The 24,128-nt window shown below is 34.0% G+C and overlaps 1 protein-coding gene across 2 annotated transcripts in view; it reads left to right on the top strand.

Moving 5' to 3' along the window:
• The window catches only part of LOC110996585 (cholesterol transporter ABCA5), a 39,259-nt gene extending 15,930 nt beyond the window's left edge, over nucleotides 1–23,329 (top strand). Inside the window, exons 10-36 of one of the 2 annotated variants that reach the window (XM_045634449.1) lie at nucleotides 110–263; nucleotides 418–559; nucleotides 1,348–1,578; nucleotides 1,739–1,853; nucleotides 1,928–2,077; nucleotides 2,644–2,811; nucleotides 3,648–3,723; nucleotides 4,310–4,486; nucleotides 4,822–4,994; nucleotides 5,274–5,369; nucleotides 5,828–5,984; nucleotides 6,296–6,647; nucleotides 6,727–6,913; nucleotides 7,383–7,499; nucleotides 8,336–8,555; nucleotides 9,017–9,104; nucleotides 9,431–9,599; nucleotides 10,234–10,395; nucleotides 11,249–11,449; nucleotides 11,554–11,714; nucleotides 12,498–12,705; nucleotides 13,037–13,128; nucleotides 19,698–19,788; nucleotides 20,956–21,037; nucleotides 21,174–21,297; nucleotides 21,519–21,670; nucleotides 22,326–23,329. In XM_045634449.1, the coding sequence (XP_045490405.1) occupies nucleotides 110–263; nucleotides 418–559; nucleotides 1,348–1,578; nucleotides 1,739–1,853; nucleotides 1,928–2,077; nucleotides 2,644–2,811; nucleotides 3,648–3,723; nucleotides 4,310–4,486; nucleotides 4,822–4,994; nucleotides 5,274–5,369; nucleotides 5,828–5,984; nucleotides 6,296–6,647; nucleotides 6,727–6,913; nucleotides 7,383–7,499; nucleotides 8,336–8,555; nucleotides 9,017–9,104; nucleotides 9,431–9,599; nucleotides 10,234–10,395; nucleotides 11,249–11,449; nucleotides 11,554–11,714; nucleotides 12,498–12,705; nucleotides 13,037–13,128; nucleotides 19,698–19,788; nucleotides 20,956–21,037; nucleotides 21,174–21,297; nucleotides 21,519–21,670; nucleotides 22,326–22,438 (4,158 nt within the window). In that variant the 3' untranslated portion in view covers nucleotides 22,439–23,329. Of the gene's footprint in view, nucleotides 1–109; nucleotides 264–417; nucleotides 560–1,347; nucleotides 1,579–1,738; nucleotides 1,854–1,927; nucleotides 2,078–2,643; nucleotides 2,812–3,647; nucleotides 3,724–4,309; nucleotides 4,487–4,821; nucleotides 4,995–5,273; nucleotides 5,370–5,827; nucleotides 5,985–6,295; nucleotides 6,648–6,726; nucleotides 6,914–7,382; nucleotides 7,500–8,335; nucleotides 8,556–9,016; nucleotides 9,105–9,430; nucleotides 9,600–10,233; nucleotides 10,396–11,248; nucleotides 11,450–11,553; nucleotides 11,715–12,497; nucleotides 12,706–13,036; nucleotides 13,129–19,697; nucleotides 19,789–20,955; nucleotides 21,038–21,173; nucleotides 21,298–21,506; nucleotides 21,671–22,325 lie in introns of both variants that reach the window. The other variant, XM_045634448.1, reaches the window with a different exon arrangement.
• Nucleotides 23,330–24,128: the final 799 nt, after the last annotated feature.

Genomic DNA, 24,128 nt, shown 5'->3' with positions numbered 1-24,128 from the left:
AGATTTTGCAGTATTCATAATAATTAAATATTATCTCTCAGAACAAATATCCGAATAAATCGACCATGGTTAATAAACACGCGATTTTAATAGCAATTGTAACATACAGGCCCTAGTACTGGATATGCAAGGCGTAGGAGTGACGTGGGACAATCTATGGAGTGCTGGCTCAGGGGTCCCGTTTGGGGGCAGTCTCATTATGATGGCCGTCGACACGGTTTTATATGGCTTCGCTGCTTACTGGCTGGATGCCGTCGTCCCTAGTTAGTATAATAATATGTAGCTTACATATTTTTTAAATAGCTTAGAGCTCGAAATTTCTAGAAATTTTCCACTAATTAAGGTCTGGTCAGGTTTTCAAGTCGCATGAGAATTGGACAGAATGGTAAACAACTAAGTATATTTATCCTCGTTTAGGTGAATATGGCATCAAGCAGAAGCCCTGGTTTTGCCTTCTCCCTTCTTTCTGGCTGGGTAGCCGACGCGGACGAGTTTCGGCAGTACATTTCCACTCGAATGGTGATGCAGCTCACAACAAGGACATTGAACCTGTGCCCAAGTGAGTATAATAGTTATATTTAATAAATTAAATATATAAATAATATAAAAACAAATTAAAACAAATGAGAAGAAATTATTTGTGTAACTTCGAAAAATAAAATGCAGTGTCTTATTTATTGAATACATCATATATAATGTATACATGATATGTTACAAGCTGTCTATGCTAAACGCGTGACAATTTTGGAGAACATAAATTTTACAATTACAATTATATTTATTTATTAACGCGTCGTTGCGTACATAAATAAAATACAATCAAAATAATTAAATGAAAAGGAGTGCATCTGGCGATCTTAATGATTAGGACCGATCTCATCCAGGCACCCGCTATTTTAGGTTATGTACCAGATAGGCACTTAACAATGATGATTTTAAATTGATCATCCCAATAGAACAAATCAAGCTGTGGATATGTAGTGTTTATTGTGGTGTATTAGCAAACAATTTTAATGAAGGGTGCCTGAACAACAACATAGGAATGTTGTTTTTTACAGCCGGAATTTGGAAAATTCTGCCGATTCTGTCTCAGTAATTAAACAGTATTTTTTAAATTTACTATATCAATTGTGTACATAAGGAATTTTTAGGAGTGCCTCTAACACTATTTTAATACAATTCAGAATCTCCTATTAATTTCTTAATAAATTCTTTCATATTTTTTTGTCTTTAATACCCTTTGTATTTATGGGCGTATTGTTTGGTACAATTTTATTGCTTTCGTTTGGAAATCGACCAACTACTTACTACATTATGTAGGTAGTAATGTTAATAACAAATCCCCAGGGAACTCGAAGACAAAGAAGCGATACGAATAGTCGGTCTTCAGAAATCATTCCGACATTGCCGAAAACCGGAAATAAAGGCCATAGACGGGATAGACCTTAGCATCTATGAAGGTCAAATAACTGCGGTATTGGGACATAATGGTGCTGGGAAGTCTACTTTGTTTAATATCTTGACGGGATTAACTGCACCCACAGCGGGCACGGCTTATGTTTATGGATTAGATGTTAGGTAAGGGTTTTTTTTTATATTATGGCCCGCACGGTTTGTGCATTGTGGCCCAGGGTCAATAGGTAAGGGTTACATATAGTTTTAGTATTGTACTTGTGAATGCTTTGGAATAAAAAATGCGTGTTAAGCAAGAAGTATATGAATTTGGTTTTATTTTTAGGGATCCCAACGACATGCATGAAATCCGCCAAATGACTGGAGTCTGCCCTCAACAAGATGTACTCTTTGACCTATTATCTGTTAAAGAACATTTAAAGTTCTTCGCTGCGGTTAAAGTAAGTGAACTAAGCCAGATAGTCTCATTATAATATAAGTGCAAAGAAAACATAAAAATAACGTTTTTCTTTAGGGTATACCAAGTAAAAGAATCTCGGATGAAGTCCACAAGGCGGTATCCGAAGTGGGCCTATTGGACCAAATGGACGTTTTCTCAAAACATTTGTCCGGTGGTCAGAAGAGGAGGCTGAGTATCGCCATTGCGTTTATCGGAGATCCAAAGGTTAGTTAGTAATTAAAGTTTTAAAAAATAAAGTGAAGATATTATGGACTTCGTTACTGAAACGCTTATAGGTTAGTGCCTTCGTTTAAAAACGTTTCACTTAGTTTAAATTTAAACTTTAAAAGTTATTTCTTTGCAATGTACTGTGAGAGCGGTAAAGGCAAAATATTGTATTATAGACTTACGCCCAAACCCAATAATTTATCACAATCTTTAATCCACAATCTCAGATTGTTATCAATTGTGGATTAAATATCAGACCGTGGTGTAATTTACAATCTTAAGATTGGATATGGGCACAGTTGAACTGTCATTTTCATACAAAGGTCTATCCAAATACACCGATCCGACCTACCACGGATAGCTTGTATCGACAGATGGCTATCACTGCTTACTTGGTTATTGGCAATCTTTATAAATAGATTAAGATAGGTTATTGGGTTTGGGTGTTAGCGACACCTACAATCTGAGGCTACAATCACGAGGGAGACGTACCCTGAATAACTAAAAAAACTTATTCAAGGTGTTCCGTGTTGAACTATATATATGTAATTATATCACACCAGATAATAATCCTGGATGAGCCAACTGCTGGTGTGGATCCTGTGTCCCGTCGAAAGACGTGGCGTATCTTGCAGCGAGCCAAACGGGGAAGGGTTCTTCTTCTCACCACGCACTTCATGGATGAAGCTGACATCCTTGGAGACCGGAAGGCTGTTATTAGCAAGGGGAGGGTAAGTTTACCTGTTTTTTTATATAATTGTTTAATAACTTCTAAGAACTGAACTGATCTGAAAATGTTCCCCTTCAGGTTTTTTGTAGTCGGTTAAAAACAGGTGAAACCTTTGAACCGAAAATTTAAAATATTGAGTACATATTTGTGTCGTGATGCAAAACTTATATATATGGTAAAGAAACAGTATCTTATTTATATTTACATATTTATATAAATAAGATACTGCACAGATATGATATTGCACAGAGTTTTGACATTTTTCATGGTTCGCTGGCCTCAGCTAAGAGTAGAATTAGGACACAATACCAATAATTACTTTTCTTGTTTCTAGTGTTTTAATTCTTTATAGCTATTATTTTTAGATTTTTGTTTGTTTTTTGTTTTGACACTTTATTGTATTTACCTAATTTCGCTGGTCGTGTCCACATGTTCTAGGGACGGCACCGCTTTTTTTATATTTTCGTATGTAAGTTGATGTTGACATGTGTTTGTCCTAATTTTGTGATCCAATAAAAAAAATAAAAAAAAAATATTTCGGATATGACAGGAAATATTTATTTTGACATACGGGAGTCATGCTCTAGTTAAGCCCGACAGACTCTCGCGAGACGCCTCGTCCAGGCCCTCGCTACTGATATTCGTCAAAGCTGTATCATTAACGCTCTCGGTATATTTAAATGCTGGCTGAAATGATACTTTCGCCTCGCTCCCTCGCATCCTTTGACTCGCGCCCCAAATTATTGACCATCTACACTCGCCTCGTGGAGACTGTAGAAATAAGAATGCTTTTTTAATAAAATTTCCAATATTTGTTTACGGTCAAAATTATTTCAGGTACGATGTGCTGGAACGTCACTGTTTTTGAAGAATAAGTTTGGTATTGGTTATCATTTGACGCTAGTTTTGGATGGTGAGTACTTCAAATAATTTAATATTTGAACAAAATATTTTAGTAATTTAAATTTTGTTACATTTTTGTTTATTCTATTAAAATAACAAATTAAAGTTAATGTCGTTATAGAACATTAATTGTCATATTTGACAAATAGATATTAAAATATTCATATAGGTAATAATGTACACTTAATATTTCACTTATCATTAATTATACCTTAAAGATTTAACTAAGAAATTATGTACAAAAAACCCACTTAACGCGATATTATTGGATAAGCTAAAAAGCGCTTTGATTTGGTCTCTTCTGACACTGCTCGAGAAATCCTAAGGTATAGAATTTTACTTAAAATCCATAAATTTTAATGACGAATTGACATACTTAATAATGAATCTATTTTCAATTAAACAAGCCAAAAAGAGTGGCGGAGATTTTATTGCCAGTTCTTCTCTTCCGTTCTACGCTCTTGATTTGAAAACAGTAAATGTAATTAGAAGCATTTAATGTATATATCTTTTTTTTGACGTTCATAAGTGTACATTATGTTACGTATATGAATAAATTATTTTTTTATTTGAATTTTTTATAAACCAATTAACAGGCGCCTGTCGCGAGAACCAAATAACTCGTCTAGTCCGAGGCCATGTCGGGCGGGCGGAGAAGGCGCGTCGTCATGGCCGGGAGTTGTCATACATATTGCCTCATTACGCGGTACATCTCTTCCCACCACTGTTCCATGCTATCGAAACTGAGATTCGGGAGAAGACAAATCGACTGGGTAAGAATATATTTTTATTCCGCCATATCGTATCATTGGTATAGAGTATAGATTTAATTGTCATTGATTTATGCCACTGTCGCTAACCAAAGCGTAAAGATAAGAAACGTCGTAGTATGTAAATAACCAACATTGTGTTTATATTGAATAAAGAATTTTTTTTTAATTAGAATTACTATGTCTTACGGAACTTAAGCGACTTGATTGAATATCGATCTTTAATTAACTATTTAGAGATTCAATTAACTCGCTCATTTAACTACTTTACTGCGACATATATACAGTGGACGTAAAAATCAACAAATCGTTAATCTAATTATAAATTAATATATTAGGTATTACAAGTTACGGAGTATCAATGACGACGTTGGAAGAAGTGTTTCTAAGTCTGGAAGGAGAGAATGCTGAAGAGATTGAATCGGTGGAGGGGGTGTCTTCAGTAAAGTTGGTGCGGGCTCGAGCGTTGTCCAGAAGTCTGTCTCTTCAGAGCAAGACGCTGAGTTATCAGGTATATGATCTTGGTTTTTACACATATTAGTGATGTTTAATACATATTTAGGGTTTATATTTTAGTTTCGGTCTTAGAAGAAAATATGCTATAATAATGTATAAATAGATAAACATTGCATTAATACGTTTCGAGACTTTTAATAAATCTCCAAAATACGATACGAAAAATTCGTTACTTTTTACGTTGATTTTTGTATTTTTTCCTTCAGCGCCGTTCTCGTCTCAGTTTATATTCTAAAATAATAAAGAAATATACTTATTTATTTTAAACACTCAGGAACTAAACGACAAAGAGCAACAAAAGACAACATCTCTCACCCCACCTGCCTCACATGCGCTACACTCTACCACACACGGTGTTGAACACGTCAAGGTATGTTTTTGCAGCCAGGGGGAGGTAAATATAAAAAATAAAAAAGAATCGTCTTTCTTTTTACATTCTCACCGCCCTCTATTGAGTCGGACATAGCTTACAGCGAACAAATAATCTAATATGTTTATGATTAATGTTACGCGCCACCACGACTGAAAGTTTTTCATAGAAACATTTGGTTTAGATGTAATATACCTTTGCATTGAATACTTTATCAAACCTATTGTACTGGTACTGTTAAAAATATTAAAAAACAATTTTACTTAAAAATATTTTATATACGAGTAGATGCTATGAGTCACACTACTGAAAACATCTTGTTCGTTATATATTTTTTAATTATTAACAAACCAGAAAAAAACTTTAAAATTATTTAACTTGAATTCCTAAACTAATTGGAGGTTTTTGGTTCTATTTTCCAATTCCCGTTATTTTTTAAAAATCTGTATGGATTTCAGGTAACACCAGACATACCGGTATCAGTAGAAGCGCTGGGCGAGATCGTGAAGACAAGTCCATCGTGTTGGCGTACGTTCTGTGCGCTCGTGTACATACGGACCGTGAGAATGATACGGGACCCGTATAAGCTTTACGTTATGATCTTTATGCCTATCAGTAAGTTCATTTTAGATTTCCCTTGGTTTTTAGACTATTTTTTATATTAATTAAGACCTAAGTTTTATTGACAAGTTGAATTTACCTTACATGGCAATCAATGTTTATTGTTAACAGTTCCCATCCAATTAAATTAATAAAGAATAAATCTATTTAGCATCATTTTTAATTATTTGGACTACATGACGATACACGTGTTGTCTATATTTGCGAATACAATTAAATCCGAAAATATAAAAAAAAAATTAATAATAACAGAATAATTTATAACTTTTAAAACAACTTGAAATTAACTAGCATATTTATTACAGTTTCTTGTGCGCTGGGTCTCTACATAAAATCGCGACAAATAGTATTTTTCCGGATGCAGCCTTTAAAATTGGATCCGAACGCCTACTTCAATAAAACCCCTACCGCCTTACATACAGAACAGGACGATTTCGCTGCAGTAGAAAATTTCAAATCCTCCCTAGAGAGCCTTGGTGCATACCCAATCGGACTATTTGATGGCAATTTCTCAAGTCTTCTGGATATGGAGAACTTTGGCGCCTACAGCCTAAAGGAAAGTCTGATCCCTTACGGGAATATCTTGGCCTACTACAATAGCACGTATACGCATAGTTTGCCTATTATTGTCAATCTTTTGGATAATAGTATTTACAGGTAAGTGGATTTTGTTCATTTGTTTGACTGTGATGTGTTCTTAAGATTTTATGTGGTCTACATAAGTATATATTTTCAGGGTTTTAATGTCAGCTGCGGGACAAATAGAGAGTTTTAGGCCTATCGAAGTTTTGACTCATCCATTTCAACAAACTGAACAACCCGAGGAGTTCAATTTAGGCAGTGTGGTCTGTGCCATTTTCATGGGAATGATATTTGCTTTGGTACCTGTCACATTGGCGGTGGACATTGTTTATGATAGAGAGGTGAGTGCGTACCACAAGGTTCACATCTAGGACCGCTTCTATTTATCGCGTTTATATATGAAACGTTACGATTACTAGTAAAAGTCTATTACAAATTATATGGTTTAGAGCTAGATTTATAAAGTCATTTATGTCAGAAAATAAAAATGCATTATATATAATAATAATAATAAAAATAATAATAATACCGTTCAATCAGCAAACCTAGCCTTTACCAAACAGCGTTTTTTAACTATACATCTAAAATAAAAAAATATATATTAATCTATTCCTCATTAGACTTTGGAAATTATCATCAAATTAGTTATTATTAGGTGGCAGAAAGTGGAACTAAATGGAAGTGATTAGTAATAATTTGGCTAGTTGGTTGATCAAATGGCTGATTCAGGACTGGGCTGTTAATTTAACGGCTAATTAAGCTTGTCGTCGACCCATACAATAGTATCCTCCATATATAATTATTTTTCAGATAAAAGCGAAGAATCAGTTACGTGTGAACGGACTATCTATGAGCATGTACTTCCTCACATACTTTACAATTCTCATTTTTATAATGATCCTCACTAGCATCGGGGTACTCGTTCTTGTAAGTATTTAATTCATTTTTTATACCTCTTCTATTATTATTTCTACTAATTTTGTAAAAAGAAAATACTCTTGGTCAGCTCGTCGCAGACCATTCCTCATTGCACTTAGTGTTATGAATAAAATTTGGTGTCCTTAATCTGTGTTATATTTAAAGATACACAGTCTTGTTGATAAAAATAACTATACATGCGTTATAAGAAGGTGATAGTTACCTAGTAATAATATATAAATAAATAAGTGTTTAATAGCGGATTTATTTTCGTTTCTTTATGTTGATGGAACCGCAAATTATTAAATGAGTACAGAAAATAAAGAAAAAGGGTAGCGCCTAACTGGGAAATTGTGGAAAAGATAGGCAGTGTTCCAGTGTTTGCAGAAAGAGCAACTGTATAGGGTTTAACTATAAGTGCTTACGGGCTTACGACACAATCATAATACTTATCCGGACCCGATCCCTTGGCGTTTGATGATGTGGGGTCTCTCTGCATTTTTTACCGCATTTACCACGTAGAGTGTTTAGAAATGTACGGACTAAATCCAGCTGAATACGTAATTCCACCTATATTAGTTCAGAAACGTCGTTTGCGATGCGCGGCAAAAACTGCTTTGAAAAGTAATATGTAACCAGTTGTATTTAGGTACATATATCCGACTTAGGGTTCTTCAATAAAAGAGCGTACCAATTCTTAAAAGGCCGACGCACTTGCGAGTCCTCTGGCAATGTGAATGTCTATGGGCGGCGGTATTACTGAACATTACATAAGCTTACTGAGCTTAATAATTTTAAAATATTTGTGAGAAAAATAATTGACAATATAAAATATTACTTTCTAGGTAATCCTAAACGATATTCCAAGTTTAACCAACGGTTCAGCGATCACGATGTTAACCGGTCTTCTCATGCTCTACAGTCCCTCTGCTATTCTCTTCAACACCTGTCTCTCTTACATCTTCGACAAGATGGATTCGGCACAATCCATAATGCCCAATATTACCACCTGGGTTGGAGTAATACCATTTGTGATGGTCGCTTGTTTGGATACATTTAAATGGGGTAATTTTTTTAAAATAAATTTTATGTTTGCTGTTCCCGAAAATATTAATATTCTGTGCATGGTATTTTTAATTTTTAAGACGGTATTGACAATGGTAATCCTAATTAATATTGTGTATAACAACTCTTAATGAGGTTTAAGTTTCTATTTAGTGTTAGATTTTTTTGTGTCTAATTTTTCCCTTGAATGTTGAAAATTTGTTATTTTTTTTTGTATATTTTAAGCATACATATTGTTTTAGAACTCATTAATAAACAAATGAATTCTAGAAATCTAACAAATAGTGTAATTTAAGTTCTACTTTCGTCGGATCTATAGGTAGGTATGTAGGTGGACTCATTTTCCGCAATTAGACTCAAATTTGGTCCATTTGCGTAACGTCAGATCTATATTAAAATTATGAATTATACTGTGAAAGCTGCCGTAAATCCACTCCTTATATTCACTTTTTCGTTTTCAGGAAGTGAAATTGCTTTCTACCTTCACACTGTGTTCAGCTTCTTAGATGTCATGTACATACCTTATGCTATCATCTATTACGTTGATAGGTGAGTACATAACAAGTTAAAATATAATATTATAATATGTAATCGAATAATGCTTATATTTATAATCACTGCTTTTCATATTGTAAGGCGAAACAATATTTGTAAAGAATTTCAATCGAGCAGTCTTATCTGCTTATGTCAAAAATTATCGCAAAAAAAAACACAGAAATGGGGTTGTAATAACTCCATTTAAAAGATGCCGGACCTCAAATCTAATGGTGCTTTATAGAATAATATTACTAAAATAATAACACAAAAGTGAGGGTACTTTCAAAAAATGCAATGAAGTATTCAATAAATTTATATATCTTGTGTTTAATACATAGGGTGTACCTCACGTGCAATTTGAGTGGGTTGTGCCCCGTGCCAGCGTTGTCCAGCTACTTCACAGCAGAAGTGTGGGTACTCATAGGGGCCATGGTGTTTCATGTTCCACTATGTGGTGCCGCACTGCTGGCTGCAGATCGGCTGAAGTCTGGTGGACGAATATGTCCGGTAAGGAAGGTTCAGATAGCTTTTGCAGCAAAACCATGCGGAACCAACAATATTGGACTTTCATTTAAGTACAGCGTGTACGGATAAACAGCAAAATTCTACTGAATTAATGCAAAATGTAGAACGAGTTACTTGCGCGATTGCTATGAATATTAAAACTTTAAATTGAAAATTAAAACCAAATCAACATTTATTATCTGACCCGGCGAACTTTGTTCCGCCTAACACGGCGTCTAATAAGTCTAATAATATCTTGTTAACTTTGAACTTAATTTAGAATTTCATTAAGGTAATAACATTAATACATCTTTGTTTGCAAATCCAGAAATATTTTGTCAAGAGATGGCGCCACATACTGTTTGCATTTGTAAAATTAATTAATTAATTGATTGTTATTCGATAACTTGTCCGATGGTAATATTTTTACATGTATTGATTAAATCTGGTATTGACTTTAGTTAGTGCACGAGTAGAAGCCGAAATGTGTTGTGACCGTCTTCTGGCAATAGCCGGTCTATATATTAAATTATATCATAATATAAATATCTCTAATTTTCTTCAATGTTACTAGTTACAAATTTACATAGAGGAAGTTGGATCAAGCCTGTATCAAATAATATTTTTGCCTATCCAGCGCAAGAAAATAGACCCAGACAAATCTTTGGAATCGGAGTCTGAAGTCGGAGGGGAAGTGGGAGAAGATGATGACGTAAGACGCGAGCGACGTCGAGTGGCTTCTATTCTTCAACAGATTCATAGCAAACAGGCGCAGCAGGTGCCTGCGCTATTGGTGCACGTAAGTCATTTGCTAAATAAGTCGAAATATACACTTCGAAAAAAATACATAGACTTCGAAAAACATATATACGTAATATTCGACGCTTAAATAAAGAATTGCTACCAAAAAAACAAAACAAACGCACGCGAGTAATGTTCGAATAGCACTGAGGCTAATCATGTGACGCGATCGAAATGTCGCACCGACGCGGGGCGCGGTTTTTCAGTGCAGGTTCGTACGTGTTTTGTTTTGTATCGTAATGCACTGCGCGTGAAGTCAATTACCTAATACTACTATGAAAATAATATTCGTTCATATTTATACAGAAATTACAAAATTTAGGGGTGAGGCTATTCAAGTGACTCGGACTGTATATCTAATATTTTTTTTCATTTCCAACACATAAATACACAGTATTAACAATATTCTTGCTTTCCTCGCTTAACGAATAAGCATCGTAGTACAGTGAGGAAATGCTGCCAGACTTTATACACTGCCACAAGGACCCAAGTTATACTTCTTTTGGCGCGTTAGGGAAAAAATATGAGAGTAAATTTTTATTTTTAATGTGCGTGCTCACCGTCACAAAAAATCGACACCCTGAAGTTAGCTAGTCAACATTATAGATTTTTTGAAGTTATACTTGTTTTGGCGCGTTTGGATAAATGTTCTATTTTTAATGTACATATGTAGGTACCCATACGTTTTATTAAGTCGCCTTCTATTAATTTTGAATTATTATTATTGTTACTATGTAGATTAAGCATATTGTAAATAGTCTAAATAATTTAGGTTAGGTTAGAAATATAACACCTATTATCAGAAATATTCTACTGACATTACTATCTTAACTCCTTATTTCGTATTGCAGAATCTCCGTAAAGAGTATAAAATGAGAAACTCTGAAGGTTCCTGGTGTGGGGATAGAGATGGCGGGAAACGCACTGCTGTCGCGCGGTTGTCGCTGGCGGTACACGGGGGCGAAGTGTTCGGGCTGCTTGGGCATAACGGAGCAGGAAAAACTACCACCATGAGGATCGTTACCGCTGAAGAGCGACTGTCTTGTGGAACTGTGAGTAGTTTTATATACATTTCCTAGGTTATACATTTTATGCCTAAAACAAATATTTGGTAAAAACATAGTGTCTCTCTTATAAAGAATATTTTATACACTAGGTGATGCTGGGCGGTAAAAGTGTAGATGAAGTGGCCTCTAGTGCGTTCCAGCTTCTTGGGTATTGCCCGCAACACGATGCACTTTGGAAGAACGTCACCCTCAGGGAACACCTCGAGTGCTATGCTGCTATAAGGGGCATCAGCAAGGCGGATACACCCAAGTAAGGGGCAGGCTCTAAGGCTAGGAAACTATTAAAATTGCCATTAATATATATATAAATAAATTGTCATATGTTTAATATGTGAAAAATAGTTATAAAGGAGAATGTTTATAAATTTTCAATAGGTACCTAGTAGATTATACTATAATTTTTCATTTCGTAGAATTCTGTTATTTCATAAGTTTGGCTACTAAAAAAGTCCTCCACCGAAAAACAGTTTTTTAATATATTTATTATATATATATATATACTTTCCATACTCATTTTATCCTGTCTTCGTGTTACGAATATTTAGTGGCGACTGGCGAGGCATGTACTCAGGGCTATTATTTTAAGTAAAAACTGTGTAACAATGCCGATGACTGTGTAAAACCACCGAACCGTTTGTATGTATGGTATATATATATATATACACAGTTTTTACTTAAAATAATAGCCCTGAGTACATGCCTCGCCAGTCGCCACTAAATATTCGTAACACGAAGACAGGATAAAATGAGTATGGAAACATTGAGAGGGTTTACATTTTAATGATTCACAATGCACACAAACTAACATTAACAAAATTTTTATCAAATTTTTTCAAGTGCGTTAAATATTTACTTCGAAATAAATTAACTTCGAACAGGAATAATAACATTTTTGTTATCTCCCTATAATGTGTTTTTTATGGATTGTATTATAATGTTTTTAGTTTTAAATCAAGAGTTGTTACTTTATTTCTAATCTTTAAGTAAAATTTAATCAATTGTCAAAGTGAACAATGGTTATTTTACAACCCAGGATCGTGGACGCTTATCTCAACGGTCTGCAGATAATGGACCATGCCAATAAGAACGCAGACGAATGCTCCGGTGGAACAAGGCGGAAGCTGTCTTTCGCTCTGGCTATGGTTGGGTGCCCTCGGGTTGTTCTTTTGGATGAACCGTCCACAGGAATGGACCCTAGGAGCAAGAGATTCCTCTGGGACACAATTCTTGCTAGTTTTCAGGTAAGATCTTTGGAAGCAGTCACCAAATAAAATTAATGAAAATTGTGGGGTTGGAACTTTGTTCAAGTAACTAGGGAACGAATTGAAACAATCGTAAATATATGTACTTGATTTTTTATTTCATATTGTGCATTTATTCAAGTCATAGTCAAAGAGACAAACATCTTTTCTGGAACCCATTAAAGCCACAAGTTACTTTTAAATTAAATAAGGTAAATAATTTATAAACACTAAAATGGCTGTCCATGACTGCCCTTTTTAGGCGTTCCGTAACTTGTAAAAAAATCTTCATGTCACAATTTCTATGACAAGATTTGAATGATTTTTCTAGGGAGGGAAAGGAGCTATCTTAACGACTCATTCCATGGAGGAAGCTGATGCGTTATGTTCTAGAGTCGGAATCATGGTCAAAGGAGGTTTGCGGTGAGGTTAACTTTTATTCTGCTTCATTTGTTAAATTACTCTCTTTATGTTTTTACTAATGACTTTATAAGCTTTTAACTAATAATTTTACTAAGACATTAGTGAATGGACTATCGTCTGACAATCAAAATTTGCAGTATATAAATATTTATTAGTAATCATAACAATCAAATAAACAGTATTAACAAATCAATTAAAATTAATAAAAATTATAAAAATTTTGAAAACTTGGTCCCTGCGTACATTTAACACTGGCAGCATTTATTCCCTGTATTGCGATACTTATTTTTGATTAAGAAAATTGTAAAAACTGTATGTTTGCTTATCCATAAAAAACGGTATAATTGTATTCTTTTAAGTAAAATAATCGTTCGTCTCTTTCCGTCAAATTGTGTTTACGCTGTGATGGAATGGAATGGTTATAACGGTGCAATAGGTCTGAATATTAATAAATAGTATCAAAACCTAATATAATTAAAAATTTTGATCCATGTGGCAGTACTTATGCTGGCAGCGTTTCCACGTTATAGATAATAAAACTTAATTCACGAATTCAATCCCGAATTACATTCTGCTAATGTTATATTATTGAGATAAATTCTCTCTATTCGATTCTCGGTGTATAATAATAAACGCCTGCTTTGTTACAACAATAACTAAGTATATTTCCAACACTTCTTATCCTTAAACAACCACACAGCTTACAATTTAACGTCCGTCTTCGTCAAGCGGATCGGTCCGAATAACCTCACTTATTTTAGATCGTATCAAGACTACCCTTCATTATGTTTGTCACTGTCGGTATCGAGTCAATCAACTAACTTACATCGAGTAAAACATATTAAACAAATACAATCATCAAATAATCTATACTGTAAATTATAACTATTAATTATAAACATAATAAAATTGTAAAGTAATAACATATCATCATAAATTCGTTACATCGTGAATCAAGTACAATCATCAAAATAAAGTAGCTTGTAAATTGAATATAAATATTATTTAAAAATAAACGTGATTTAAATAATAAATTTGTAAAATAATAACAAGTAATCTTAAATTCATTACATTCGGCCGTCCGACTACGTGCGATCTCCTGACGCACGGTATATAATCATGGTAAGGTTTTATAAATTCAAATAAGTACACTAACAAAATATTTTAGTTTCATGTGACCTAATTGTAACCTATCTATACATTTGGTTTTTATCAATTATTCATTACATTCATATAATCATGGTAAGCTTTTATAAATTCAAATAAGTACACTAACAAAATATTTTAGTTTCATGTGACCTAATTGTAACGTATCTATACATTTGGTTTTTATCAATTATTCATTACATTCATATAATCATGGTAAGCTTTTATAAATTCAAATAAGTACACTAACAAAATATTTTAGTTTCATGTGACCTAATTGTAACGTATCTATACATTTGGTTTTTATCAATTATTCATTACATTCGGCTATTATTTTCTTATTTTGGACGTTGGGGGAAGAAGCTGGAAGACTGCTTGCGTTTCTTCTTTGATCACTTTTTGTGTCTCTTAGACTTAGTTGCTGCTTTGGTGGACGATCGTGAACGCTTTCTCTGAAGTTCGTCATTACGAGTAGGCGAGCCTTCGGGAGTCATCGCTTCATCAGTATTCATACTTCTTATTTCAGCACGTTTTTCTTCTTCTAGGTACACATGACCTCTACTCCAACATACTACACGCTCACAGAGACATACATAGCCTCGAGTATCTAAAGCACACATGGCTCGATAGGCATACATAGCCTCTAGTAGCTGAAGCACACTTGGCTTCCTATTGTAGGCACACATAACCTCTAACAACTGAGCACACATGGCTCGATAGGCATACATAGCCCCTAGTAGCTGAAGCACACTTGGCTTCCTATTGTAGACTTAGTTGCTGCTTTGGAGGACGATCGTGAACGCTTTCTCTGAAGTTCGTCATTACGAGTAGGCGAGCCTTCGGGAGTCATCGCTTCATCAGTATTCATACCTCAAAAATAAAATATCATTTTATCATGTTAGTATATCAATTCATTGTCTAAACGTACTGAAACTATATGGATATTTTTAAAACATTTCAAAATTAAGTATTTAAAGAAATAAACTTCATTTATTTGAAATTAATCCTTGACTGAAAACAAAATACAATAATGATCCTTTAACGTTGAAGCGCCCTAAGGGGCACGAAGTATTCTATAGGCATACTTAACTTCTTATTTCAGCACGTTTTTCTTCTTCTAGGTACACATGACCTCTACTCCAACATACTACACGCTCACAGAGACATACATAGCCTCGAGTATCTAAAGCACACATGGCTCGATAGGCATACATAGCCTCTAGTAGCTGAAGCACACTTGGCTTCCTATTGTAGGCACACATAACCTCTAACAACTGAGCACACATGGCTCGATAGGCATACATAGCCTCTAGTAGCTGAAGCACACTTGGCTTCCTATTGTAGGCACACATAACCTCTAACAACTGAGCACACATGGCTCGATAGGCATACATAGCCCCTCGTAGCTGAAGCACACTTGGCTTCCTATTGTAGGTACACATAACCTCTCACGACTAAGCACACATGGCTCGATAGGCATACATAGCCCCTAGTAGCTGAAGCACACTTGGCTTCCTATTGTAGGTACACATAACCTCTAACGACTAAGCGCACGTGGCTCGATAGGCATACATAGCTTCTAGTAGCTAAATTACACTTGGTTTCCTATTGTAGGCACACATAACCTCTAACTAATAAGCACATATGGCTTGCTATTGTAGGCACACATAGCCTCTAACTCAAATCAAAATTTATTTATTCAATTTAGATACGACTTAGGGTATGCTTATGAATATCAAAAACGTTTACAAAATTCGCGAAAGAGCAAAACTATGCCATTCGTTCGCCAAACTAAGAGGAGGCCTTGTTCTAAGGAGAACGGGCAAGAAACTCAGCAAGTTTTACCCTCCCTCTATCTACATACAATAATTCAAAGGAAAATGTCATAAACTACAACGTCATTTAAGTTACATAAGTAAAAAAAATTAAATACAAATCTGTTCTGTGATTTACCACATTCACCATTACATACATGTTCACAACACTTCCAAGATTACAAAACAAATTATAACAATATAATTAGAACTATTTCCAAGCGTTTTCATCTTCTAGATAGACATTAACTGTGTAACGTAATTATAGGTGTTTGTGAAGAAAAAAAAAATCTTCAAAAATATCCGCAATCTCTGAGCTTCTTATCATCTACCTTTAAAAATAATGAATTATTAAGGGATTTAAGGTTTTCCAGTTTCTCTATAAACTATATAAACTATATAACTATATTCCAAGTAGTTTTAATTTTATTACTTGAATTCTTAATTTTCTTACGTATATGCAAGGCCTTTTTATATTTACAGACTTTTCTAAAAGTTTTGGAATAATTTCTGACATATTTTATAAACACTGCGTTGTGATTATATTTTTTTTGAATGCATATAATTCATATAGCCTATTCCTACTCTTATAAATACCACTCGTGGCCCAGTCATCAAACTTGATATTTTTGTTGCACTTTGCAGTCTAATGGGTAAACTAAATCAAACTCATTTTGAATAACATTTAAAAAAAATCTTTTGCATTGACTCTCCGAATTATTTAGAATTGAGTAATCTAACAACACAGCACAAACCTTGGAATTAACGTTATGCCTAAAACTTTCAATGCGACTTTTTGTGAAGGGTTGATATTTAACGTGCTTGCCTTAATCTAATATTTTATCAGAGAAGCCAACTATCAGACCACAATGGTCAGAAGTAAGGTTTGTTATTACTGATTTAGAAACACATTTGTCACTCAAAAATATGTTATCTAAACAAGTCGCTGAATGGGAGGTGATTCTAGTTGGTTCAGAGAATTGGTTTACAAAATTCAAACATTTAAAAATTGAAATAAATCTAGTGCTTACTGAAGTACTTTCAAGTATGTTTAGGTTAAGGTCTCCGTAAATATACATCTTCCATTACTGACTCAAATTTGTAGTAATCCCCGGAAGGGGGCCTGTACACGCATACTATAACATAATTCTCCAGTTCTACACAAGATAATTCAATAACACATTCAATTGATAGACTTACAATATCCTTACGATCTGTGTATTTGACACTACTATTTACTAATATTAATGAACCTCCACGAATAGTATACATATAATATACATACACAATTGGAAGTTGTCAATGACAACAGTTTCATAACTTCTTAGCTAATGTTCTGTCATGTAAATAACTTCAATTTCGCGACTTTTTGTAAACAGTTCTAATTCTAATTAATTGCCAGCCAAACCTTGTACATTTTGATAAACAATTCTTAATAAAACTGGCTTGGCTTTTGTCTTAGGTCCTAGTTTAAATTTGTAAAAAGTACATTTTTCGTGGCAGTTTTACTATGTGTCACGGATACCTTTTTATTATAATCACAATCATATTTCTTTATCAATTTGACAGTTTCTTTAAAATTATATGCTATAACAGCTTAGCAATTTGTTCTTTTTTTATTTTATAAGAAAGATACAATGTATATCTTTGGTCAGTGTAAATTTAGTATTTAGTAGTTTAATAAGAAACTTGTTTCAATCAAAATATAAAAAAATACGTCACTATGAAGACATGTCAGATGGTGCATAAATTGATTTAAATTATAAATCTGTCGATTAAATTTATAATCTTGCATATAGAAAGAACACAGTGTTATTTTACATTTTTTTTTCTGCCAAACTCCAAAAGTTAGTGATTGTTTGAGTAATGTGGGTTTTTTTTTATTCCCCATACTGTCAACACACAATAATATTAATTAAGAGCTGCTACCTACACAATGATAATTTAATATTTTATCTACAATCCCTTGGTAAGACATTCCAGGTAAACAAATAATGACATTTTGAGGTAACTCATACCCCAGTAACTGTCCCAGCCCATGCCCTAAGGCCTAACCTATCTGAAAATATGTAGGTATTATTATTTCTTTGAGTGTTTGAACTGCTTGTAGGATAAAACTCTGGCACGTGGGACTTTGGTGATGAATTATCTCTATTCAGCTGTGAAGGAACTTGGTCATTATAAATTAACTTATTACCTTGCTCAACAGCACAATTACAATGCTTACTGGTGAGAGATGCATACCTCTCAGTACTATAATTACATAAATCAATGATGTCATGCCTTGCAGATACTTGGTAATCTATTTTTTTTTAACATGACATGATGATTATGACATTATTATTTATACATTGCTCCAGTTGATTAATTTTAATATTTAATTGTTTACGCTTATGCTCACATATGAACATTGACTTTCAATTACATTTTCTTTACAAGTTTTCCATTTCTGTTTTAATAATGTATGTTGTTGTCTTAGTAATAAGTGATGTTTCAAATAATTTTTCCTTTTAATTAATTTGTTGGTTTTTTTTTAATAAATTTACTAAGCCGGACATAATTTTTTTAAATTCTTTTCCTACTTGTGAATAGGGAACCGATTGGGTATGACTTATTGCACCCACAGATCAATATTGTTACATAGTTCATTTACAATACCTGGATCACAGCTTTTTAACTTACTGAACAAGCTCTGAGAGGCATTAGCTTCTATGGCAACCTTATTTTCAAGTATTTGGACAGTTTTATGTGCCTCTGACAAAGTTAATTCCAAGTCACTGGTGCAATTCAAAGCCTGTTCCTGAGTATCATAGCACTGTTTATAAGAGTCAATCCTGTAAATGCACACACTGATCCACAATATCTGAATATTTCATATGTATTTCAGATAGTTCACATTTAAGTTCACTGTTTTTCCTAACAATATTCTGAATTCCCGTTCACTGTCCTCGCGTTCTTGCAGCAATCTATTATTGAGATCCTGCAATTTCTTCTGCTCCAACAAAGCCTGTTTCAGTCTCATTTCAATATCTTTAGTTGTGGCTTTGCGAGTCATTATTTGTGGTGTTATTGTTTTCTAGACTTAGATTGGGTCTTATGCCACTTCTGAATTGAGATAAATTCTCTCTATTCGATTCTCGGTGTATAATAATAAACGCCTGCTTTGTTACAACAATAACTAAGTATATTTCCAACACTTCTTATCCTTAAACAACCACACAGCTTACAATTTAACGTCCGTCTTCGTCAAGCGGATCGGTCCGAATAACCTCACTTATTTTAGATCGTATCAAGACTACCCTTCATTATGTTTGTCACTGTCGGTATCGAGTCAATCAACTAACTTACATCGAGTAAAACATATTAAACAAATACAATCATCAAATAATCTATACTGTAAATTATAACTATTAATTATAAACATAATAAAATTGTAAAGTAATAACATATCATCATAAATTCGTTACATCGTGAATCAAGTACAATCATCAAAATAAAGTAGCTTGTAAATTGAATATAAATATTATTTAAAAATAAACGTGATTTAAATAATAAATTTGTAAAATAATAACAAGTAATCTTAAATTCATTACATTATGAAATCAACAGATGCGTTGGATCGACTCAACACTTGAAGAATCTATATGGCGCCGGGTACACACTGGAAATGAAGATCGGACATCCTAATCACAAACAGACGGTAATTATTGGTTTTTGATTTTATAATATCATAAACTAAAATGTTCGTTCGTTGCGCTAAATATAAGATAGTGGCTGAATTGATTTGGCTAACATTGATCTTGAAATGTTATTGGAATTTCTGAAAAAATTTAAACTGTTTGAAATATTGACAATTAATGCATTTTATTTATTTAGAAATAAAATGTAAATGCAATATTTTTTTTTTTTATAGAACAGGGGGCAAACGGGCAGGAGGCTCACCTGATGTTAAGTGATACCGCCGCCCATGGACACCCTATTTGCAATATTTACATACATTACATTTTTACATACAGTTCGCGTGATTGTAATTACACTCTTAAATGTCTACACTGATTATGTTGAAACTTTTTGTGTGTACAAGAAAATTCGGAAGAAGAAAATGGTTTAAATTTACAATTGGATGTTTTTTTAAATTAAGACCACGTCCGCCGCTTGTCAATTTAAAGTGGTAAAATCTTAATTTTTATTATATTATAAAAACAAATTAGTTACATATGGTGGTCCAATTCCCAAATTTATTTCGTTATTACTATTACTTGACTTAATGTCCTATAACCCCTAGATGGGGCAGAGGGCAACTACAATCTCCATCAGTGTTGAGCCTCGTATTTCACCTCGCTCCATATCTTTCCGACTCTATACCTCATCTGCAACTGTACGCCGCCAAGTTTGCTTGGGTCGGCAACGCTTGCGTTCTTGCGGTTTCTAATCAAGCGCCCGCTTGAGGATATGATTGGAATCTCTTCTTTTTTCTTTGGAATCTGCTGGGAAATCGGAGTTTCTCAGCAGCACTCCCAAAGTTGCTCGTTAAAGATCTTCCCGGTCCAGTAGATACCCTAGACTATACCGAAGAGAGTGGTTGACGAAGACATGGAGTCTGTGTGATGTCTTCGTCAACGTTAAAGCAGCACATATTTGAAGTTGGATTCGAATATTTTAACATTGATTCGACGCATCAAGATCCGTGACTTGCCATACAGGCCGTAGTTGTGCCAAGGGTGCTCGGGCCTTGGCAGTGCGTAAAGAAGACACACTAAATATTATATCATAAATGATATAAGTCATCATTTTTAGTCCATACTTTGACATATTTTATGTCCATACCGATAATACTTCTACTAAGTCTGATTTTGTATATTTCTAGATGATGGAATCGGATATATCAATGTCACCATCACCGTTGAGATCCGGTGATAACTCTCCATCATTAGAAGAGGCTGATGAAGGTAAGCTAGGTACTAGATATTAGTAAATTATCTATATCACCTATTTGTTATTGTACTCGTAACTAAGTAACAAGTATATAAGATACCTTATATATATATATATATTCATTAGTTACTTACAGTTTCACATTTGTAGGAGGTTCAGGTGGAGGATCAGTGACGGCGGAAGCGGAAGCGGAAGTGGAACCGGAAGCTGTTGACGTGAATATACACACACCACTCGTTAGCAATGCACCTCCCGCCAGGCTTCATCATCAACGGTGAGGCTTAGCATTAAACGCTCTTCACATATAGATCATGATACTTTTTTTCCCCTAGCTATTTTAGTAGTCCTCACATAGTCCGTCAAATAAACATCATTTTTAAATACAATAATAGATAAAGTATAGGACATCAAACTAGCAAGCAAGTCAAGTCAATTCATAAAGCCATATCTATAAAGAAAATATTGAAATTTACCTTACACTAGCACGGAATCTAGCGGCGGTGCTGGCCTGGAGATGGCGATAGCTTTGGTGGTGCAGCTGTTTCCTGCAGCAGTTCTAGAAGAGAGTTTCGCAGAACGACTCGTCTTCTCCGTTCCTCAGCGATCTGTCTCTAGTCTCGCCGCCTGCTTCCAGCAGATTGAGGAAGGTATGACTTTTCTCTTAAATACGAAGAAACTTCGTAGTAAACTTTAAATAAAAGTAATTTTTGCGCAAGAAATTTAGATAAATAATTTAAAAGATGGTCTAATTTTTCTAGGTTACTAACAATATCTCAAACACTTCAGTGATAATTTATATAAAATATTACGTAAATAAAAAAAATTATGAACCGAACAAAACTGTTCTAAAAACAAGTTCTAACCAAGACTCTCCAGTATATCAAAAAAAACATTAAATTTACTACATTCAGAGTGGAGACCTGGCGCTGAATCAAAAACGGATTTAGTTCACGTTAAATTTACTACAAATCTGACTCTTCCATCATAGGAGTGACTTAACTCAACAAAACTGGGTGAAATTTATGATTTCCCAATCCGGTTCAAAGATAAATCAACTTTTTTTTGGATCACAAAATTAAGACCAACAAACTGACGTACATATAAAATTACGTAACGTTGACAGCGAAATCATGAGATTTTTATATAACAGGGTAGGGCAGGAGGTTCACCTAAGGCTAAGTGATACCGCCACCCAAAGACACTCATATGGCCAGACGGCCCAGTTGTCGGCCTTACAAGAACTGGTACAATATTTACAAGTAATTATATTACGTTAACGCTTTAAAAAGTTTTTTTTTTCAGCTAAAGAACGGCTGAACATAGTGGAATATAGTTTCAGTCAGACGACATTGGAGCAAGTGTTCCTTAAGTTTGCGCAGAGTGAAAACGTGGAGTCTTCGGACCAAGAGCATTAACTAGTTAGATTTAGTTTGTTTACTTGACGATTTCATTTCCTTTGATGTTTTTATCGTCGAGTACACAGACAAAGGCATCTGTAATATACCTGCTTTAATGTAAGTAGTATCTTATTAAAGCTTTTGTATGATTCCAGGGAGATTTAGTCATCATATCATTCATAATTTGGAATCTTAGTCCAAGAATCCTTTCTAAATTGAACTGCCAAAAGAAACTGCTTAACCTGTTTAGTTATTTTACGATGATTTAAAACGTTCGGCCTTTTCACTCTTAGTAAAACCTCTTTCAAACTACTATTTCCCATTGAGGTACTACTACTAGACAAATTTTATATAATTTCTATGCAAGTTGTCAACCAAGATTGTATGTATGAGCTAATCGGTTGATCATTGATTAATACTTCGTTAAATAGTTTAATGAAAAAATTGCTGAGTTTTTTGAAAACTGTTTCACGTCAAGCATTCAATAGTGCCGTTCCGTATTATAAATAATGTTATTTGATGCATAACCTAGAATTATCGAGGGATCATGGACCCCAACCCAATTCGCCTAAGATTTTAAAAAGCTATTAATAGAATATTTGCTAGTCCGTGTATCACGTTTTGATTTAATCAATCGCTAGGTTTAAGTATGTATGAACAATAAGATGTTAATATTTGTCAAAGTTATTATATTTGTAAATTAATTGCAAAGATCTTTAGACCGTCAGAATTTGTGAGTACATATTAAGTTCTGGCGACTATTTTGACATATTGACAGATGTTAAGTCAGACATCATGTCATCTGTCAAATTTTGACAAATGGGCGAGTTAATGCTCGTTCTAGAATCTTCTAGTTAGATTATTTATGGAAATCGCTTAAAGGTCTCGTTACCAGGCCATAAAATTATTTTTTTTTAAATTATGGAACTTTTATTTATTTTTTAATTTTTTGATTGTAATAATTTTGACAAATAATTCTTCGGTGTACAGTTAAGTATGTTATACGCTAACGTTAAGTTAAAGTGATTTGTTCTAGTCATTTCGCCACGAGGCTATAGATAGGTCCTAGATAGATTGTGTATATTGGACATACACAAAATACAGAGAGACTCGGCGAGTATACAAAAGATACTTTCCTTACGATAACCGCTTGTTTTTAATGTTTCAAAAAGTGAGGAATTCCAGCAATCAAATTCAATAACTTATGAAGAAAATTTTATCATTCACATTAGGTATTATTAGAAACCCAGGAAATAAGAAAGAACGAAGTGGACGAATGAAGATGTGTCAATACTCGCCGAGGCTTCGTAACCGATTTGTGACTAAAGTTTGCTAATAATAATTTAGACATTTTTATATGCAGGCAATGAGCTAATTACTCGTGGATGCTTCACTGTACTTATTTGTATTCACGATAGTCAATTTTAATTTTAGTATTTTAATCATGGTTTTGGTGAAAATCATTATTGCCTAACTCATGTATAAAGTTTGGAAACTATTGAAGAGCTAGATTTTAGGCGAAATTAAGTAAGTAAAGGAAATATAACGATATCTGTTAACCGTACCTAATTTTATGAACACATAATGGTTTCTAGTTGTGTCAGCGCGTTGGCGGTCTATAGTATGAATATATGTATGAAAAGCGATTATGTTTTGAGTAAACACATGTCTCTTTTCATTACAGCGTTAACACAGTGCGACAGAAAGA

The sequence above is a fragment of the Pieris rapae genome, chromosome 3, assembly GCF_905147795.1.
Source record: "Pieris rapae chromosome 3, ilPieRapa1.1, whole genome shotgun sequence".
Lineage (NCBI taxonomy): Eukaryota > Metazoa > Arthropoda > Insecta > Lepidoptera > Pieridae > Pieris > Pieris rapae.
This window is presented reverse-complemented; position numbering and strand designations above follow the sequence as displayed.